At 50.7% G+C, this 20,832-nt stretch overlaps 1 protein-coding gene across 1 annotated transcript; it reads left to right on the forward strand.

Moving 5' to 3' along the window:
- Positions 1 to 1,427: 1,427 nt before the first annotated feature.
- On the forward strand, positions 1,428 to 11,851 carry DUSP5 (dual specificity phosphatase 5). The gene is made up of 4 exons (XM_064464125.1): positions 1,428 to 2,022; positions 6,229 to 6,371; positions 7,811 to 8,030; positions 10,199 to 11,851. Exons 1-4 carry the CDS (start codon positions 1,440 to 1,442, stop codon positions 10,597 to 10,599), a joined length of 1,347 nt encoding a protein of 448 aa, XP_064320195.1. The 5' UTR covers positions 1,428 to 1,439; the 3' UTR covers positions 10,600 to 11,851.
- Positions 11,852 to 20,832: the final 8,981 nt, after the last annotated feature.

Consider the following 20,832-nt stretch of genomic DNA (forward strand, 5'->3'; position numbering starts at 1 on the left):
GGCGCAGGAGGAGGGAAGGAGCCAGGCTGCCGTGACGGTGGTGGCCAGGTGAAGGCAACACCCACGCTAAGATGCTCTGTGAACATCTGCCCCTACCCACAAGCTATTTCTATTTTTGTTCCATCTCATACCCTGACTGACTCAGAGGAGGGGAGCGAGGGGGGGCAGGTTAGAAGGAGCCAGCCAGGGGCTCCAGGGGGTTTGAAAGAGGAAGAGGAGGAGGAGGTGCTTCAAAACCAGGAGTTGCTATTCTTTCAATCAGCTTGAACATTTTCCTCACACAGCCTCTTTCATGCTTCTCTGTTTCAGCTGCAGGCAATCTGAGGCAGGGATGGCACTTCCTGCCTGCTACTGAGGTGAACATACTTTCAGGGCACCATCAGAATAAATGACACCCCACTTTTAGAGAGCTCCGCTGTAATCTGCCCAGCTGTAATGAGCTTGGCTGGAGCTTGTCCTTTTGCCTAACTTCTTCCAGGGATTTCCAGTTCCTTTTTTCGTCACTTTGCAAAATTTACCTACAAGGAAAGGGCAAGTGCCAAATTTCCGAATTCCTGTGTCTGAGTGGCGTGACTTCTGGACACAGGCACAGCCTGAAGTGTGTAGCATAAGTCTCGCAGGTTCTTGAGGCACAGGCTGGCAGTCTACATATTTGCCACAAGGAAAGGGACATAAGACCCCCCCCAAACAGCCTCACCAGCAATTTTGTGTTGCAGGTGGCCCTCCCATCCCTGATCCCCCCCTCCAGAGCATTCACTAATTCTGCAGAAACAGCACAAATCACTTTGTCCCAGGCTGTTACCCCTTGTTCCCCCCTTCGCTGCCAGGCAACCACATCCTCAGGGTTGTTCCCCAGGCTGTCCACGCTTGTCACTCGGCTCCCAGTGCTGCCTTGATGGAAACCGCGGCCCGGGCAGGGGACCCAGCTCCTTCTGAGGGGGTTTGGGGCCGGCAGCCCCCACCCCCGAGAAGCAGGGCCCGGGCAGGCAGGTGCAGGGCTTTGCTGGGGGGGGGGGGGGACACATACACAGTGAGGAGGAATAAGGGGAACCGAAAGCCCCTTTGCAACCTGGTGTGAGAAACCCACCCCAGCGCTGCCCTTCCTCCTTTCTTTTCCCTCCTCCTCCCCCCCCGGCCGTTCGCCCCCGCCCCCGGCACGTTTCCCTGCTCTCCCCGCTGACGGGGAGCGCTGATGCCGGGATGACCCTCGGGCCGATGACTGGAGAATTTTTGCGGCGTTTTTCAGCTTCCTCTGCCTCCGAGCCTGACTAAGGCTGCCTGCGCGGCCGCGGCCCCCGCCGGGGAGGGAGGGCGGCAGGAGGAGGGGATCCCCACCAGGGGGCGGTGCGCGGGGCGGGGGGTGCCCATGTTTGGAAAGCGGGAGCGTCACTCCCCTTATATGGGCAGTGTCGTCAGGGCCCGGCCTCCCATTCATATAAATGCCCGCTGGCGGCAGCCGGGATTCCCTGCCCGGGCTCGGCGCGCTGCCGCGGTGCCGCTGTCCGTCCGTCCGTCCTGTCCCTCGTCCCGCTGCCGCCGGCCGAGCTCTCGTGCCAGCACCGGGACCCTCCCGCCGCTCCTCCCGCTCCTGCCCCGGCTACGGCGGGGTGCGACCCGCGGCCGGCATGAAAGTCACGTCCCTCGACTGCCGCCAGCTGCGGAAGCTCCTGCGGAAGGAGCCCTCCCGCTGCCTGGTGCTGGACTGCCGGCCCTACCTGTCCTACTCGGCCTCCTGCCTCCGCGGCTCCCTCAACGTCAACCTGAACTCGGTGGTGATGCGGCGGGCCCGTGGCGGGGCCGTCCCGCTCCACTTCGTGGTGCCCGACGCGGCAGCCCGCGCCCGGCTGCTGCGGGGCGGCGAGGGGGGGGCGGCGGGCACCGCCCGCCTGGCGGCCGTCGTGGTGCTGGACCAGGGCACGGGGCACTGGCAGAAGCTGAAGAAGGACAGCACGGCTCAGATCGTCCTCAACGCCCTGCTTTCCAGCCTGCCGGAGGCTGGGGCCAGGGTCTGCTTCCTGAAAGGTGAGAGGCGCGGGGAGGTCTGGGGGGATGATGGGGGGCGGCGCGGACTCACCCTCGAACCCCTCGCCCCTGGGGGGTGCCTCCCGACCCCTCTCCTCCGCCGCCGCGCACTTAACCTGATTATTGGTGGAGGGCAGGGAGGTAACGCCGGGATTTCGTTTCTTTACCACCCACTGGAAATAAATCCCGGATAGGCTCTGCGGGCTGACCCCAGTGCCTTTCCGCTCACGCCGCTGCGCGGTTAAGAGGCCGGTTAAAAGCAAGGAATGGTAGGGAAGAAGGGCAGAAGTTGCAGATTCCTCAAGAGAGAGGGGTACGAGAGCGATCGGGGCTGCGTGGAAAATAAAACCAGCCCCGCGGGGAAGCGGAGAGCCGAGGCCACCGCTCCCGGGCCGGTGAGACGGGGCGGCCCGCGCTGGGCGCCCGCACGCCGGGGACGGGCTCCCGCTCCCCTCCCGGGGCGGGAAGGTTTATCTCTCCGCCGGGAGTATCGAGGCTGGCAGGGGAAACCCGTAGCCGAAACGCCGGGGCTTGTCGGGGGACAAAACCACCTCCTCCCTCCACGTGCACGATGGCCCTTTGATTGCGGTTCGTTGTTTTCCTTCCGCGTAAAGCGGGGATAATAAAACGATAAAAAAAGGAGTCCGCCCTTTCTCTGCCCTCCCACCCCTGCCTCCCTTCAATCGCTCCGGGCAGCGCCTTTGTCCTTTCGCCCTCTGTTTCCCCAGCCCCCGGCGGGGACGCGCACCCGGCTGCCGGGGACGCCGAAGCAGGAGTTCCCAAACAAACCCCCTTGTTGTATCCTGAGGCCATGGGGAGGTCATCCATGGAAAAGAAAAAACAGGCGATGTTTCTTGAACAAACTGTGCCCCTGTGTCCTCACTGGCCAGGGTTAATTCACTTTTATTAAGCCTTTTATCACACTAGTTCTTGTCATTATGTGTCCAGTTTGCATCTCTTATAAGGAGCAGTGTCCGGAGGGCACCCCCGCTGGGGAGAGGCACCTCCGGCCCGGGTATTGCCCGGTACCAACGAGGAGGGGGACTCCCAGTGCGTTTGCTCTTGTCTTGTCTTGGTTCTGTCTGGGCACCACCAGCCTGCCCTGGGCTCTGACGGTCACCCCAGAAGCACTGGTTCTGCTGCTGCAGGGCAGGGATACTTGCACTGTGCTGGGCCAGGCAAGTCCTTGGGGACCCCAGTAAAGTAGGGACAGAGAAACATCTCCAGGGTCATGCTGGGAAGTCTGTGGCAAAACGGGCTGAATGAAGCTCTGCTGACTCTCAGCCTGCTTGTTTAGCCACAAGATCATCTTTCCCTCGTAAGGTACCAGCCCCATGCTTTGAAGTGGTCACTGTGGGTGACCCCACTGGGGTGGGGTTTTGATGTAGGCTCTGTTTTGTACCTTTTGTGTATTGCAAAGCATCTTATCTTGAAAGCCTGTCGATTTGAGGCTAAAAAGATTCCCCCTTAGTGGATGAGAAAGTTTCTTCCTTTCCCTGCTGCTGTTCCCCTTTGCTAGGCTGGAAGTGCTCTGGCTTGCAGGATCAGGCCCGCGAAGTCTGCCGCTCCATTTCAGATCTGGTGTGGCCGGAGGAACCAGTGACTCAGTGGGCAGTGCTGCTGATTCACCAGGGCCATGGACCCCCAGGAGGCTGCTGTGGTCTGGGAAGGATCTCTGGGACAGTGGGGATATAAATCATCCTGAAGCACTGGGCACTGATCAGAAGAACAGGTCCTTTGGGGCCCTGTAGCACCGACCTTGCAAATAATAGGCTGTAAAACCACCAGAAAAAAACCTCCTTGAGGTTCTCCCCCTTATATCCCTGTTCCCCCTCTGTATGGGTGAGTTGGGAGGAGGTGTTGGTTACTTTAGGGCTAAGGCGGTCTTGCCTTGGAAGTCGCAGGGATGAGACAAGATGTGAGCATCCCCAGGTCACCAAGTATCCTGGGGATCTGGCCCCAGGCAGGGCAGCTAGTGCAGAGCAATTGTGTGCCAGGTTGTGCACCGGCCCCGTTCCTTCCCTTGCCTTCTGGCTTCTAGGGGTTGAGTGTGTCATGTCTTTCATCTGTGTAGGTGCAGTTTCATTCTGGGTGAGCTGAGCCCCAGCAGGGCGAGCATGGTTGTGTGGCGGGGAAGAGGAGCTTGCAGGAAGATAAAATAACGGATCCTCCCTTGGTGCTGACAAGGATTCTATTATTTATTGATTAAAACCGAAGTGCAGCCCAGCTCTCTGTGATGAGCAATCTAGTATTTGCAGAAATGACCTCAGGGAAGCTAGGTTGAGTGAGGAGGGGGAAGAGAGGAGATTGCCAGAGGATGGGATGAGAAGATGACTCACTGTAAGAATGGCCTGCAAATATCCTGATCCCCAAGGCTTGTCATTAACCATTCACCAGCTGCATGTGTTGGCTACCCCAGAGACATGAGACATGCATGTCTGTTTGAACACACACGCTGATTTGGCTCAGGCAGATTGTTGTCTTCGTTGAAGAGTAAAAACAACAAGGCAGGGTGTAAGTGGGGATAATATCTATTTATATAAACAGGACATATTTTTTCCTATGTGATGGCAGCGGTTGGGGGGCAGGGGGGAGATAAGGTCAGCTATGCAAAACAAGAGGATTTAAAAGTCCACCCCATGAAGGGTGGTTGGAGATCAGAAGAGCAGAGGAGTCTGTCTGGAAAGCTGCTTGTTTGTTTGGCTTTTCACACTGCCAGTTGTTAGGGATATCATTTTATCAACCCAGTTGTTGTGGATATCATTTTATCAAACACCCCCACCCTTACGGTCTCCATGGTCAGTTGGCTGCTGTGAGTTCTGGGGGGAGCTGCCTGAATGTGGCTGGGGAGTAGGAGGAAAGGTGCAGGTGATGAGTACCAGTTGACTGCAAAGTCACCCTCTTGCCCTCCGTCATGGAAAACAAACTTCCATCACATTCAGTGGGCTTTGGATCGTGCTGGCTGCTTGCAACACGAGGGCCCCATGGCAGGACTGAGTGGGCGACAGCAGCACGTCATGAATTTGAGCCCACATCTGCTCAAACATTGCAAATGAGACACCGGTGCTAGGGGCTGAAATGTCAGAGGTAGCTGTACCGGGCAGCGCTGGCAGCAGGGCCCTGCGGCCGCTCAGATCTTCAGCGCTTCCTTTGTTTCGAAACCCTTCCTCGCACCAGGGCACCCACACCGACACCGCTTATCAGGGTGAAACAGCTGCAGGTGAATGAATCGCATCGGAGGTTTTGCTTTCCAAACCTTGTTTACTTGAGGGCCACACTCCAAAGGATTATTGAATCTAGCTGTTTGAGAGCTTTCACCATTCACTTTTGTTCTGAAAAAGCACAGGTGGCAGACACGTGGCACAGCACTGACATTTCCAGGCTGCTTCTGCTACCTGACTTATTCACGTTCATTTTGGAGATTGTGTGTTTCTGTGCAGCATATTCCCTGCCTGGAAACAGGCAACGATTTAGCTGACGACAAACTTTGAGTAACAATGTAATAATAGGATTAATTCCTTTTCATTAGCAGTGCACTGAATGAAACGAATGCAGTACTTAACCATGCAGAATAGCTCATGCGGGGCTATTCAGCTGTCAAATGCTGTCACAGGATTCCATTAAGTTTTATAGCCGTTATTTAATAGATTGGTTTCAGCGGGACGGTCTTCATTACATCACTGTCTTGTGCATTGTGGTGATTAATGATACAGTTGCAAGCATCCCCCTCTTGTGCTTATGTCCATTCAAAAATGCAAATAAAGCATCTCTTACGTTGTCACAGTGTACAAAGTAGGAACAGATTCAGAGAGGATGACTACTGAGTACAGAAAGCTCCATCTCAAATGCTGGGAATAGTGCTCACATATAAAACCTGGGGGAGGGAGTTTAGTTCCTGCTGTACTGGAGTTAATGGTTGCTAGACTCAACAGAATTACATTCACTAACAGTTTTAATCTGCATTCACTGGTTTTTGGCGAGTTAATAACTGTCAGTGGTGTCTGAGGTTTTTCTCTAGGTGCCTGAAGCCTTTTAAACAAACCCGCTTCCCCAGGGGAGCACTATCCCTCATTAACCCCCCGCGGCCCATCACTATGTGCTATCCCACTGCACTGCAAGCGCCTGAGCTTCATTTCTCCTCTGCTTTAAACCAGTTTTCGGAAATGCAAACATTCATGTTTCTTTTTTTTTTTTTCCCTTCCCTAGGGGGATATGAAACTTTTAACTCACAATATCCTGAGTGCTGCGTGGATGGAAAACTCATTTCCCTGGAGAGGACTGAGGCAGAAAGAAACCTTGCCAGCCACTGTGAGAAGCAGAATGCCAACCACAAACCTGCTTACGACCAGGTGTGTGTCACAGCCGTGGTGGGTGACCTTCCCCTTGGGTCTTCTCCCTCCTGCCACCAGGCTCTTTGGAGGCTGGCAGGGTGCTGGGGGCCCTTGTGCTGGCACAGGCTGTCAATAAGTTGTCGTAGCCCAGGCTGGCAGTCTGTGTGTTGAATAAGATGCCCTGTGCGTGCTGCTGGTCAGCATTGCCTCCATCTGGCTTCAAAATTTGACAGCAGAAGGAAAAAAACCTGTCTAGCCCCAAAATTGCATTTGTGACCCCTCTTTATTACACAGCTGGGCAGCATGATCTGTGAGCAGCTCATGGCTCCCCAGGAGACTTAAATGACACTCCTGGCAGCATCTTCCCTCCCCATTTTATCTGGCAGATGAAGGAGCATGCTTTGCCCATGCCTCTCTTGAGACCCCAGGAGGCCTCCGGTGCTGGTGGAGAGGGGCTGGGCCATGGGGCTGCTTTTGAGAAGAGGCAGTGGCTCTTGAGAGCTGCCCTTGGGCAGGGGCAGTAGGGTTTCCACGGGGGAAGTCGTCATGCCCCCGCTCCCTCCCAGCCTGGGGAATACATATGCTCCGAGATGTCACCCTGCGGTCAGGCCGCTTCCGCCGGGGCGCCCATTTCCTGGTGCTGGGGGAAGCCCCTGGGTGATGCCCCTCTGCTCCCCCAAGAGCACCTCCCACCCCAGGCTCCGTCCTGCCACTGCAGGTAGCTCCCAGCTGTCCCCAGTGCGTGGGACTTGCCAGGCTGGCAGCTCGGGGGGCTGAAAAGTCGGTTTCTCATAGCTGGGGGCCAGCAGCAGCTCTTGTGCATCATGGAAAGTTACCTGTGATCTCTGAAACCCTTGTGTCAGGCGGTGGCTTTTTTCTTTTGCGGTCTCGTCACTCAGCCTTCGCTTGCGCTGAGGAAGCAGGAACTGAGATGACATATTGGTGCAGGTGACGCAGCGGGTGCTGCACCCCGGGGAGGTGTGGAGGGATGGGGAGCCTTCCTCCAGTTGTTTTGCTTTGCTTCACCTTTGGAGGTGTGAGAGGAGGGGCTGAGCCTTGGGCTGAGCTAGAGCAGCCTCTTCCTTGGTTGTCATCTTCCTCCCTGCTTGGACATGGCTCCTGCCTTGCCTATATTTCAGTGAAGCCTCAGAGGGAACTGGCCTCACATATGAAAGTGCTTTGGGTGTGTCCCAAAGGGTAGCACTTCAAAGAAAGCCAGAAACATCCTGCACACGAGTGGGCTGGATCTGACTTTATACCTCGCAGATATGGACAAGAAAATGAAAACCTTTTTCCGGCAAGGGCTTTGCCATCGCAGTGATTCACTGGCTGGCAGCACTGGGGTCCAAAAACCCCAGTGAGGGAGGGAGCCAGCATCCACACAGGCCCCTTGCCTCTCTCTCGGGACTCAAATACCCTTGAAAAGGAATTACATGTTTCTGTTCCTTCTCTTCCAGGGTGGTCCAGTCGAAATCCTGCCTTTTCTCTACCTTGGTAGTGCCTATCATGCTTCCAAGTGTGAATTTCTTGCCAACCTGCACATCACAGCCCTGCTCAATGTCTCCAGGAAAAGCTCGGAGTCCTTCAAAGACCAGTATTGCTACAAGTGGATCCCGGTGGAGGACAGTCACACTGCAGATATCAGTTCACACTTCCAGGAAGCCATCGACTTCATTGGTAGGTCCCAATTAACAAATTTCCAGATCTTTGTGTATTTTAAATTAATTTATTTTAAAATACTTATTGGTGGGAAGGACATATTTTCTGTATGCTCCCCAGATATCACAGCAAAATTTTAAGCTCCCTCCCTTCCCCAGCATCTCTCCTGGCAGAGGGATTTCTGTGAGGAAGGAAGGAAAAGGGACATTCAGAGCAAGGTCTCTGTCCTTTTCTTTAGGCTGGGAGGCTGAGGAAGGAAAATGCCTCCTCTTGACTGCTGTCAAGCAGACAAGGCGAGTGAGCTGGCTAGCTTTACTTTCTTTTCAAAGCAAGTGTAGGTGTAACTTCAGCATGACAGGGAGCAAAGAAGTATGGTTGAATAACAGTAAAGTCTATTGATTTTTGTGAGGAAAAAACCCATATTTGTTCCTTGGACTTGCATGCCAGACCCTGTAAAAGCCAAGTGAAGCAGAGCCAGCTTATTGCCTTGCTGTGCTGAGATCCCAAAGCCTGGGTCTCAGAAATCCAGCATCTCCTCTTATCACCAGAGCTCTTTCCATTTCTCCTTTTGGTCATGCTGGTATCTCACCACCCTTTAATCAAATACCCCAATGCAAAAAAAAAAAAATAAAAATGAGGCATTTAGAAAACTTTGGGCCACCCACTCCCAAATTTTCCTGCATTAAGCTGGGTAGGTGAGCATCACACCAGCTGTGCCAGGTAGCGCAAGGCAGAGGCTCCTGCCTGAGAGGCACAGGGTGGTTTAGTGGGGTGGAGTAGCCTGAGCCTGGGTGGAGATGGTGTTGAAACCGGTGCTGTTGCACTCCAGGAACATTTGAGAGAGAAACAGAATAAAACCCCATTTACAGGCTTATTGGACTTACTTCTCAGCTGGGTTTGAGTCCATCAATGGTGCAGGAAGAATTAGACCTTCCTGATCTAAGGGGGCCCTCTAAGCCCTTTCCCTTCCTGGTAAAGGACTTCTCACACCTTTCAGGGAAATGCTAATGCACAGCAATCTTCTGTCCCATCCCCAACCCCTTCTGACAGTTGTCAAGTCACTTGGAAATTTCCCAGATTTTGAGGATTACTTTAGTTTTCACTTTCTTTTAAAATTGGGCATGTGATGTAGATGCTGGGGATGACTCAAGTCATGTCTTCCTTATTTTGTGCAGTAGTTAAATATAACCGGTCATGGTGGCACCAGTCCCCCAGCAGACAATCAAAGACAGGCAAATGATAACTTGCTCTGCTCTGCAAGTTGTTTCACTGAGCGCTACACTCAGCACAGCTATCCATAAATTGGAGCTTGAGCATATTGCTCAAGGCAATAGAGCAGAGAACATCTATTTTTGAACTGTATTTTTGTGTGGAAAGGGCTTATTTTAAGCACATTCTCTTTAATCTAATAACAATCATTTTGTTGTGTGAGTAACCACAGTGGCTCCTGTTGTGTAAAATGGTGCTTTGCATAAGCCTTTTATATCCTGACTTAAGCCCAAGCATCCTTTAACCAGGCTGTAATTAGCAACTGCCTACCAGTCCTTGTGTGCTTTGTGGTGAGGCCCCAGGGAGTGAGCTCAGCCTCTCCACCCGAGGGTACCCACCAAGGGCTCAGCTCCTGGTACCGCTGTTTGCTGCTAACTGGCCAAGCAGGGAGCTGGGTTCATACTTTAAAGAAAAGTCCCGTTTATCTAGCAAAGCTGATGAGAGGAAGGTAGCCCTGCAGCTTTTGAAAGACCTGGAGGTGGCACAGCTGGCCAGGCTGTGCTTGGGTCAGCACTTTGAGCCACAGGCAGAGAAATGCAGGTACAGCAAGCACAAACATTGCCCAGATACCTGACCTCTGTCTCACAATGCTCTGCAAAGTCACCTGTTCCAAAAGAGAAATAGGCACGTGGGGAGGAGGCAGGGAAGGACTTTCCTAAAAAATGCAGAAAGAACCAAATCAGGATCCACAGAATCTGAAACTAAGTGTCACCTGCAGCTCAGCTCTATCTCAGGCTGGGTTTTGTCCCCTTTCTCTTTTAATCTCCGTGTTACCCTTAGTACCCAACAGAAGAGCAAGCCTCTCCTTGCTGGCAGACTGGCTGTGTGCCATGCTCCACCTCCAGCACTGCGTGCATGACACAGTGTCATCTCCAACCCCAACAACAACTGACGTTTGCAATGACTTTTTTCCCTAGATTATATCAGACGTATGGGGGGAAAGATCCTGGTGCACTGCGAAGCGGGGATTTCACGCTCTCCCACCATCTGCATGGCGTATCTCATGAAGACGAAGAAGCTCCGCCTGGAGGAAGCCTTTGATTACATCAAGCAGCGCCGGAGCCTGATCTCACCAAACTTTGGTTTCATGGGCCAGTTGCTACAATACGAATCAGAGATCTTGTCTTCCACTCCCAGCCCCCCTGTCGCTTCCTGCAAAAGAGAAGCTGCATCTTTCTTTGCAGAAGAACTGACATTAGGCAAAAACTTTGAAGGCTCATGTTTTGCCTTTCCTACCTCAGTGCTGAGTTCTGTGCCCATCCACTCCCCTGTCCACCAGCTGAAACTCAGCCCAATGACTGCATCTTCGTCCTGCTGAACACCCTGAGGAGACCGGAGCTGGTGCGGTCCTCTGAGCGAAACTGTGACCCCAATAAGAACATTTCATGAACGTGCAATAGAGAAACCTCACTGACTTAGTCTGAGATGGAGTGGTTGTTGTGGGTCATACTTCCCATAAGCTGTGACTGTAAGATGCAAGTGCTCCAAGTGTGGCAGGTTTTCTGAACTTCTATTGTCCTTTTTTTAAAAAAAAAAAAAAGAAAAAGTGCTTTTTTAAGTTTTTATCCAGAGTGTGCACCCACTACTGTATTTCAGATTCCTGGGGAGCAATGAGAAATCAGTTTAGTATGTTCTCAGTTCCCATTTCCTTCCCTTCTTATTTTTTTAAAAGACCCTTATTTAAAGTTTCAAGCAATAAACAGCAGTGGGGAAAAAAAGAAAAAAGATCACTGCCTTTGCAATTGCAGAGGTGGTGGGATCGAATGTGTGTTCTGTTTTTTCTCCAGCTTTCCTCCTCTCCTCTCCTGTGTCATGTTTCAGGGAGCAAAGGGCTGGGGTGGCAGGAGGGAGCTCCTCTCCCAGGACACTGTTGCACAACCAGGTGAAAATCCCCTCTCCTGCTCCAGCCTCTGAAGTGTCAGGTATTGACCACAGTGTAACTGGATACCAAACCAGACCGTGGGTCCATTCAGGTGTGGCATTTCCTGTACTTCTGTATTTGCCTTTGTACTGGATGTGCTTTTAACTAAAGCTGGGATCTGAACCCGAAGCTACCAGGCTACCTGCTGAGCTGTTATCCTCCCATTTGTTATTTAAGAACAGCCCTAGAATACTTGAATGTCTCCACAATCCTCATCTAAGTTTCTTCCCATCAGATAGCACTGTAACTGCTGGATTTTACACCAAAAAACCTTGACAAGCTCAGCTCCAAGACAACTCTTCCTCCATCCCTTCCCAAGTGTTCCCAATCTGTATCCTGTGCGGTCAAGTGGTCTTGTTCAGTGTTACGTGGCTTGCTTAGCGTGTGCGGTCACCTCTAGCCAGCCTTTGTCTGTGAAAACCAGTTTCTCTCCCACTCACATTTGGTTCTGTGTCTGCAGGGAGTTCAGAACGAGTGGCTTTGTCTGTGGACCTCTTAATCTTTTTTTCATATGTAATATGTATGGGAAATGGCAATAATTTCCAGGAGATCTCGTGAATGTGAAAGAAAACCTGCAATGGTTTTTATGGAGTGTAAAAAAAAAAAAAAAAAATAAAGGAAAAAAAATGCCAGAAAAAGAAAGCCGTTTGTACTTGGAGTGAGCTGCAAAAGTGCTTTGGCAGAGGTTGGTGGCAGGAGAGGTCACCTGAGAAACTCCATGGCCCAAAAGTGGTGTGAGGAGGGTAAGCATCAGTGGGCTCTGTGCTGAAAGCATCCAAGGCGCATCTCTATGGAAGGGAGAAAGTGAGGGGGAGGATTGTTTTAAACAGAATGACATGAGTCATGGTGGCGTCACTTCCCAGCAGCCAGGCAGGCACTTCTGTTTTGATTCACGCATGTTTTATATAAGATTTGCCATCTTGCTGAAGTTGAAAATCTGAAGTAGGCACAGCCCCCACTTCCTTCCTAAGCACATGCCATGGGGTGCTGCATGCCCTGGTCCCTGGTGTGACACTCTGAGCCTGGGGTGGCTCTGGGTGCGATGGGCCACCCACAGGTGTCACACCAGGGACCAAGGCAAGTGGGTAATGCTGCTCTTTTCACTTTTTTTAATGGAAATTAATTTGAAATGCCAGCATCTCTGAGCCATTTCATAACCCTTTTCAGCTGGAAGTCTTCATACTCTTCCTGGCTCATCACTGCAGCGCATTTATAATCTACATTTCCAAGTTAATGAATTGAAAAATTTATGGTAGATGTCTGGGTGAGTTACAAAGCATCTGTGCCCTCTGGGATTCATCCATCTGTAACACCTTCCCCATCGGAAGCAAGTCTCACAGGTGAGAAGCTGTCATTGGAGATGAGCCTTGCATTTCTTCCCTGTGTCGGGGGACATGGCAGCAGCCCTGCCTGGGCTCTGGGAAAACTGAATGTGGGAACCAGCAGCAGGGAGGTGAGGCAGGTGATCTAATAAGAGCAGACTGATTCATTTTCTAAGAGTTCTGATTGCTCTGGAAAGTGCTGTCTGGAAACCCAGGGCCAGTTGCAGTGAAAATGCTCTCAGCCCCCACAAGCCCCTCCAGAGCAGAAAGGCTGGTAGGCTTAGTGAGCTGGGCTGCATCCTGACAGAGAGACCTACAGCCTTGACAGAAACTGAGCAGCCAACAGCTCTCATTAAAAGAGCATAAAAACCCTCTGGAGGAATGACCAGCTTTGTTTCTCAAGGATGGGGAAGCTGAAACCCTCTGCAGGGCTGATGATGTTTGCTAGGGTGACTTGCAGAGCACAAGGCAGTGGGCTTAAGGGGTTAACGGAGGGACTGCTGGCCTTGGCAGATTTGACAGATCACAGGCCAGACAGAGGAGCCAGGTATTTAGCAGAGAGGGAAGGCAGCTGCTCTGGTTTTGCAGAGGGGCTCTGGTCCTGGGCTTTAGCACAGTGCATTGGTGGGTAGCGTTGGCAGGGGAGATGTTGGGCTGGGATTCAGCAAGGATGGAGGGCCAGAGCCCTGCAGGAGCCTGCAAAGGGGTTGTTGTCATGCCTGGGTACAGGAGCCTGAGGTTAATGCTTCTGCCCAAGGCACCGCTCCCCTGTGCTTGGCTGATCCCAGCCCATGTCTCCTCCCTGCAAGCTGAAGGAATCCCCAGCACCCAGGGCAGAGCGGGATGTAAATGCTGCCTTCCAGAGGGATGTGCTGGTGCCTGCTTTGCTGCTTCAGTGCAAACAAAAGACCTCTGCCTCCAGCTCAACTCCTCTCTTGGACAGCTTGGCAGATCCCACCTTTCTGAGGGGATATTACAGCCATCTGTCTGCAGGGCTCTGGGGTGAGAATACGTGCTGCTACCTCTGTCCTTAGGGAGAGGAACAGCTCTGACAGTATTTTGTGGTCTGTGTGCTAAGCAAACTCACCAGGTTGGGTAGGATGGAAGATCTGGGGGGGAAGGGGGTAGTTTATAGCCCAGATGGCCTTGGTTTGGGTAGCTTACTTCTAGGGATGGAGGTTCAGATTAGGCAGGTGCGTGGGTTATGTCAGAGCTGAAAAATGGGGGCTGAACTGACTGGTTCGATGTGCCCATGTCCATCTGCCAGCTAAGCCTGGTGGAGGAGTAGGGATCTCAAAAACAAAGTTCTGATGGGAGGTAGAGACCTACAGAGCTGTAACAAGAAAGGGGAGGCTATAGCAGGATGCTTTCAGACGTCAGAAGATGAAAGTGAGGGAAAGATGCCAGGAATGCTGTACCCTTAGGCAAAACTTTGATTAGAGCTTATCCCTTATGATACACGAATCCAAAGATGATGAGAGGAAACGTCACAGAAAAGTGGGGTCTGCAGGTTCTGCTGCCCATGGAAGTGCTGGTTGAGGGATGCCCTGGGGTGAGAGCACCTCTCTCCATTGACACTGCTGATGGTGTACCCTTATGTCCTGTACTCTGTGGTGTCATTCAGGAGCTGTTTCAGATCCTGCTGGGACGGAAGAGGGCTTGTGCCCCGTAGCTTTTGGTCCCTTGTTTTTAGGCTTGCAAAGAACAGTGATGTTGCAAACACAAATGCTGTTGCTCAGCCCATCTCTGCAGTGCATAGGCTGCCTTTTATTTCTGCCTTCAAGACAAACAAACTCTTCAAAAAACTGCCACAAAACATACATGTCTTTACGTGGTTGCAAATCAGATTGTGAAGAGATCCAGGGTGGGGGTGGATGGGTGGGTGTTGTCCTTAAGTGTCCCTATGTATTCTTTTAGTCTGTACACTTGTTAGTATTATTTGCAGCCTGTGTTGGTTACAAAGGCTTCTCCTGCTTCTCTGATTAAAGGACTTTCCAAAAGGTAGAAATTACATCCTGACCAGTAAAACCCAGGTAAAATTCACCTGCTCTACGGGGAGTTTATACTGAGGTGCCCATCCCAGGTCCCCAAGCAACACAAGGTAGGTAGCTCTTCTTGCCTTCTGGTGGCAAGCTTCTTTTTTCAGGAGACAAAGCCTGAATGAACAAAGTATTCTGCAGGCATTTTTATTTGTATGCTAAAAACAACACTTGCCTTGCTGGGAAGTCAAAGGTCCAAATGTGCCTGTAACATGGCAAAAGTAAGTGAGGCTCCATGCATGGTGAATTTGACCCTCCATCTCCACTTTTCACAGCTTCATGCTAATAAGAGAGGAGACACACTGCCAGCTCGCTCTCTGGGGAGAAGAAGGCAGGAACCAATTTGCAGAGCCACATAAATATGGAAGTAGGATTATTTTTTTTTGGCGTGGGAGGTGTTACCAGTACCACACATTACGGTTCCTTGGCTTTATCACATCGTAGGTTTTTACCAAGACATGAGTAAGTTCACTAAATAAGGAATATGAAAATAACTCGTGAAATAGGTTGAGTCATCAGAGAAAATCAAATTAAGTTCTGACATCGGGGCCCCAGTTGTAAAGTCCTACTTTGTTTTACCATTGCATTATAAACTGTGGGGTCATTTCAATCTGTTTATTTCAGCTTCAGAATTCAAAGTACTCTGACATCTAAGTAAGGCTTACCAAATGGGTTCATTCTTCTATCAGCAGTGGTGCTGCATCTCTATACGTCCCACCTATGAACACTTGCAGGGAATGTAAAGGTTACCAAGAGAAATGGCTTCTGTGGCTATAGCTGAAATGCTCAGCACTTCTTCAAGCTTTGTCTAGTTATTAAAGAGGATTTATGGCCCCTAGATATCCCTTTCAAGTACTAGCCTACCCCATGGAAGTCACTGGCTGTTATTTGTAGCTCCTGGGAATCCCCACATGACCTGTTGTGCTAGGATCTGTACCAACACCAAACCAACCCAAAAAGCCAGTAACTCAAGACCAGGAGTGACCATGGTGATAGAAAGGGAGAAAGAAGCACAAAGCCCCAGAGGGACAGCATTACCCTAGGACTTTTGTATTTCTGTCAGGGATTTTTTTGCCTATGCCAGAATAGGACCCATGCTAGGGAGAGCATGGGTGGAAAGCACCTCTAGGAGACAAACATGCATGGGATCCATGGGACCCATTGGGCATGCTGTACATGAGCAAAAGTGGGAAACACCTGTAGTGTAAATCCTACAGCTACATGACACAAGGGTCCCTGCCCCAGCCCAGGCTCACTGCAGCCAGAACTAGAATTTCAGGACAGGCAGAAAATAAAGGTGTCTGATCTGCTGGGACTGTTGGATGCTCAGAAATGACAGCCAACCTGTTAAAGACCTTAAACCCTTTTGGCATAACCATTTTTCCAGACTTGGTTTTACTGAGCTACTCATGTTAGTAAAGTTACTCACATCAGTAAGCGTTAATCGGACAAGGCTTAAGTCTTCCAAGTGAAGAAATAATGTAGTTTTTCATGGGCTCTCTTTTGTGTGTGTGTGTGTGTGTGAATAGTGGTTTATTTCTGTCACAAGATACTCCATTTCTGAGACTCCTTTGTAAAGCAGACAGCATTTGATAGTGAGTCATCTCTCGTTATTAAATTGCATGTACATTGCAAGCTGCCTCCAGGCCCTGATCCAAAGCCTATTGCCTTCAGTGGGGAGGATGGCTCCTGAACACAATGGGCTTTGGATCAGGCCCTGGATGAGTCTTTACATTAAATCTTTATTTTAGGGAACTCTTTGTTCTAACTGAAACTAAACTTGATGCTGCATTGTAATGGAATGAGTTCTACAGGACTCAAACTGGAACAACTGATATATCCTCTCCGCTCTAGTGCCCCCAATCACGTTAAGTCAAGTTAACTGAAAAATCAATTGACATAAATTCCAGCATGACCAGTAACTGCCATCCGGCTGGGGCCTGAGAGCCTGGCCAAGATGAGGAAGCAGATTTCTAACAGGGATGGAGCAGAACTGTGTGTGTTCGTCTCCTAGAGATGCTTTCAACCCGTGATCTCCCTAGCAATGCTCATGTTGCCCCGAGTAATTACTGTGGCTAACAGAGAGCCCGGTGGGGTCAGGCAGTCTGGGATCAATTGTGGGCTCTGCCCTTGGCTTTCTAGGGCAAGCGATGCAGCTGCTCTGTACACTCGTGCTGGCACAGCCACATTTGTCACAAGCATAAAGGAAGTGAGTGAGACCTGGACTAACCAAGCTGACCAGAAGGATCCCTTGAGTATATAGAAAAAGATTGTAGCAGCAAAACTGTGTTTTCCGCAGCACAGTTCATTTCTCCTGAAGAGGATGTTTCTGCTCTGTGGGTACAAAGCAGAGCTTTGCTGATGTGGCTTTGCTCACGCAAGAAGCATTTTGCTGCTAGAGTGGACCTGAATTTCTCTCTAAATGTTTCTCACAGGCTTATCCGTATGTCTCTGCATCCTGCCTTGCATCAGGGATAATGATATAATGATATCGATCTCATTCTAAGAAAGGCATAAAGCCATTTTCATATGTTTGCAATGCACATTAGACCCATGTGGACAAAGACTATGCTAAGCACAAAATCTCGTTATCATGACGTATTTATTGTACTCTGTGTGTGAGGCCATAAGTTCCATATTACAAGAGAGAGTTTGTTGGGTTGTTTTTTTTTTTTTCTTTTCCTGCCAGGATATAATGTTTTACTTAGTTAAAAACAAAACCAATCAGGCAGCGCTTTCAGACAACCTCTGTGGGGTAGAGCAGCCGCTCTGCCGGGAAGCGGGCGATGGGAGCCCTGGGTGGGTGGCAAGAAATCTGTGTGCTACCGAGAGCTAAAGCATTGACATGCCTCAGTTTACTAAATCCAGCTGTTAGGAGCAGCTGGTTTTCTGGCAGTCATTGTGACATACGCAGGCAGATATGCTCGTGAGAATTGATCAGGGGCCACCAGTGGAGAGAAGGGGAGGGTATGTTCCCTGTGCTACTAAGTGCTGAAGTGGCTCCTGGCAGTTCTGATTACCAAACCCACCTGCAAGGAGCTTTTCTGGACTTGAATATGACATCTGATGGCGATAGACCTCAGCCATGTGCATGGGGAGGAAGGGGGAAGCACAAGGCTTCTGCATAACCAGCTACTGCCCTGCTTGATGCTCTGGCTCGCAGTATCCTGGGGAAAGGTCATCAGGACAAGTAAAGGATGTCTGCAGACAACAGTGGAGGCTGCCAAGAGGCTTCAGTGTTCCCTTCTCAGTTTCTTGGTTTCTCTTCCCATTTCCTTCCCTACAGCCTCCCTCCAGGAGGGAGCTGAGGATACCAGGGAAGACAGCAGGCCAGGGCAAGGGGACATAATGTAGAATAAACAGCAAGATGCTTTGTTGGAGGGCTGGAAAAGAAAAAAAAGATGCCCATTATCTGGACCTAACTGTGAAAAGCTGCACCGGTGAAGCCTGCCAGCTTCAGTGTGATAGGAGAATGATGTCCTGTTGCCCCTGGGCTCAGCCTGGGAAGTGCCTGAGAAATGCTGAGTGTTAATGCTGAGCACAGGAGGGAGGTCCAAGATAACCCCTGGGGTAGTGGTTTTAGTTTCCATGATAAAGCTGGAAGTTATCTTTGCTGTCCTTTGATCTTCAAAGGACAGGAGGGAATTTCACACTTAGGGGAGTTCACCCGGAGTCAGGTGAAGTTTCTGCATCTTGTGAAAGCCGGTCAGATGCTGTAAGACCAGCAGCTCACCTGCCTTAGTGTGAAAATGCCTGGCAGAAAGGAGCCTGCCTTTGCCTAGGGCTGGTTTTGGTGCCCTGGTTAGAAAATCACATTTATTTGTGGATCTGGAGACTGCTGACGGCTGGCTCAAATAGTAAAATCCAAGCAATGTGATTTGTCAGTTTGGTTGTGTATTACTTTGTTGGATGGATGCGGTCACCCAAAATGACGATTTTTGTTCTAATCTAATTACAAATTAACCACAGCTGCCTCCTTCCAGGGTGCTAATGGAGGAGAGGAAAGGGAATTTTTGGTATTTCAGGATGCTCTGTGGAAGTCAGATGTCCAGTCTGGCATCTCTGTCAACATAATTTTGTTTGTACCAGCCACAAAAACTGGAAAAGCTGCCCCAAGATGAGGCATCACAGGTCGCAGACCCACGCGAGTTCTCTCTGTCCCTTGCCCCACAGCCTGGCTCACCACGCCTGCTGAGTGCAGACATTCAGCCACTTCTCTGCTTCTACCCACCAATTCCCCCAGGGAGTCTCTGTGGCCCTTGGTTAGTCTGTGTCCTGGCACTGCTGGGAAAGGGTTGCAAAATACCCCTTTGGTCAATGATATCATCCAACCAACAACACCTCCGGGGCTGGGTAAGGCACTGCTGCTTCCCCTTGGTCCCTCACGCACTCTTTCATAACAGCAAATAACCAGTATTTCTGCAGACGCAGATTCAGAGCAAGCAGCCAGTCCTGCAGATAGGATGCATATATTTATGTCTGCATGGCTCTCTTAATGCCAAGATCATGTTTACTGCTCGCTTGAACATGAGGAGATTCTTTGGAAAAAAAATTTGACTGTTGTTAATTCACCTCCCAGGCTCACGCTGCTGTCTGAGCAGGTGATCTTTCACCTGGCATTTGGGATTAGGCAGGTCTTCAGAGATCGCCCTTGTTTATGATTTATTTTGAGAGAAACTGTTGATCCTCTTCTCCTAGGGCTGTCCCTGAGCCCTGCTAGTGGATGGGCAGGTGCACCCCACTGGGAATGTCATACAGCCCCCCAAAAGTAGCCATCCCCCTGCCCTGACGCCTGTCAGCTGGTGCCGACCCAGCCCTGCTCCAGGGCAGCCCCCACCAAAGCTAAGGGGTGCTGTGGGCTACGACCCTCTCTGCTGGAGCAGCCATCAGATAGATGCAATGGCTCTGTGGGCTCCAGCATCCCTGATTCACTTCTCCTTCACACCTGGCCCACCCAAAAACAGGTCTGGGGGTGCTCTCCAGCATGGCTGACTCCATAAACAGCCCGCTGCAGGGCTCTTCCCTTGTCTGGGGATTAAAAAAAGAAAAAACCCAGAGCAATAGTTTCTTTCCCAAAGTTTCCAAATGCAACAAAGCTCTTTGTTGCACCAGAGAAGACAAACATAGATGGTTTCCACCCTTCGGCAGGATGCAGCCCCTCGCCCCGCGGTGGCAGCCGGCGCAGCCCACGCCGCCTGCCGGCAGAGCTCCGGGCACAGCCCCGCCGCAGCACCCGGGTGTGTAATTCATTTCATGTGTGTGTGAGATAGCTTCCTTTATAAAATTAGTGAACCAAGTGAAATTAATTCAACCACAACCACATTTTATTCATAGAGAGGCTTGGCTGAGAGACAATGAGCAGAACAACCACTTTCCCTTAATAAACCTATAGCAGATTCATTCATAATAAAATGCATCTTTTTTAGAAGGGACCTTTTTCTATGTTCATTTTACACCATTGTTTTACTTTGCCACTCTCTTCTTGACAAGCATGTTAGCTTTCTTAGAATGTTGTTCGATTAATGTGTTTATGGATGAATACTTAACAGTCAACATAATTATTTACCTTTATACTTTCAAAGGATCATAAACATAAAGAGAAATTTTTAAATTATTTTTAAAAAGAAATTGCCTGGCTGCTTTGAGTTGTTTAAAGTCAATAGAAACAGAGTCAGAAAAGAAAAAGCAAAAAAGGTCTCCAGCGCTTTTCACGGTCAGCAGAGCACCCACTGTGAGGAAATAACAGGAGAGCTTGGCAGGTCTCCCAGGGCCTGGCAGGATGGCTGCCCTTCCACCCCCAGCAGCTTATAAAACGCACGGCAGCCGCCTTGCGGAGAAGAGCTAATGCTCTGCACGCAGTGCGGGGCAGCGGAGGCATACGGCTACCGATTGCCCGGCTGCCTCCTGGTGCCGGGCTGGCAGGAGCGACTGAGCAGCTACCGCTCTGCTCTCCTCCTCTGAAAGGAGCTCAGGCCAGCAGCACCAGATTGCTCCCAAATCACAGGAACAGGTGCTGTTATCACCACTGACTGCACTTCTGCACTTTGCATATAGACCTATAGATGCCTTATGGTGCACTGTCCCCAGCACCCCTTGGGGCCCACTGCAGCTGCGGGCAGGGCAGGGAGCAGGGGTGTCCCCTGCCTGCCATAACATTGGTACTAGAGACAAAAAAGAACAAGAAAAGAGTCTGCAGGTGGTGGGAACGGGTGCCCACAATTGCAACACAGGTGTCACTGACTAATGCTGTGGAGCCAGCATCTGAACAT

Source organism: Phalacrocorax carbo, chromosome 12 (genome assembly GCF_963921805.1).
Source record: "Phalacrocorax carbo chromosome 12, bPhaCar2.1, whole genome shotgun sequence".
NCBI classification, from domain to species: Eukaryota; Metazoa; Chordata; class Aves; order Suliformes; family Phalacrocoracidae; genus Phalacrocorax; species Phalacrocorax carbo.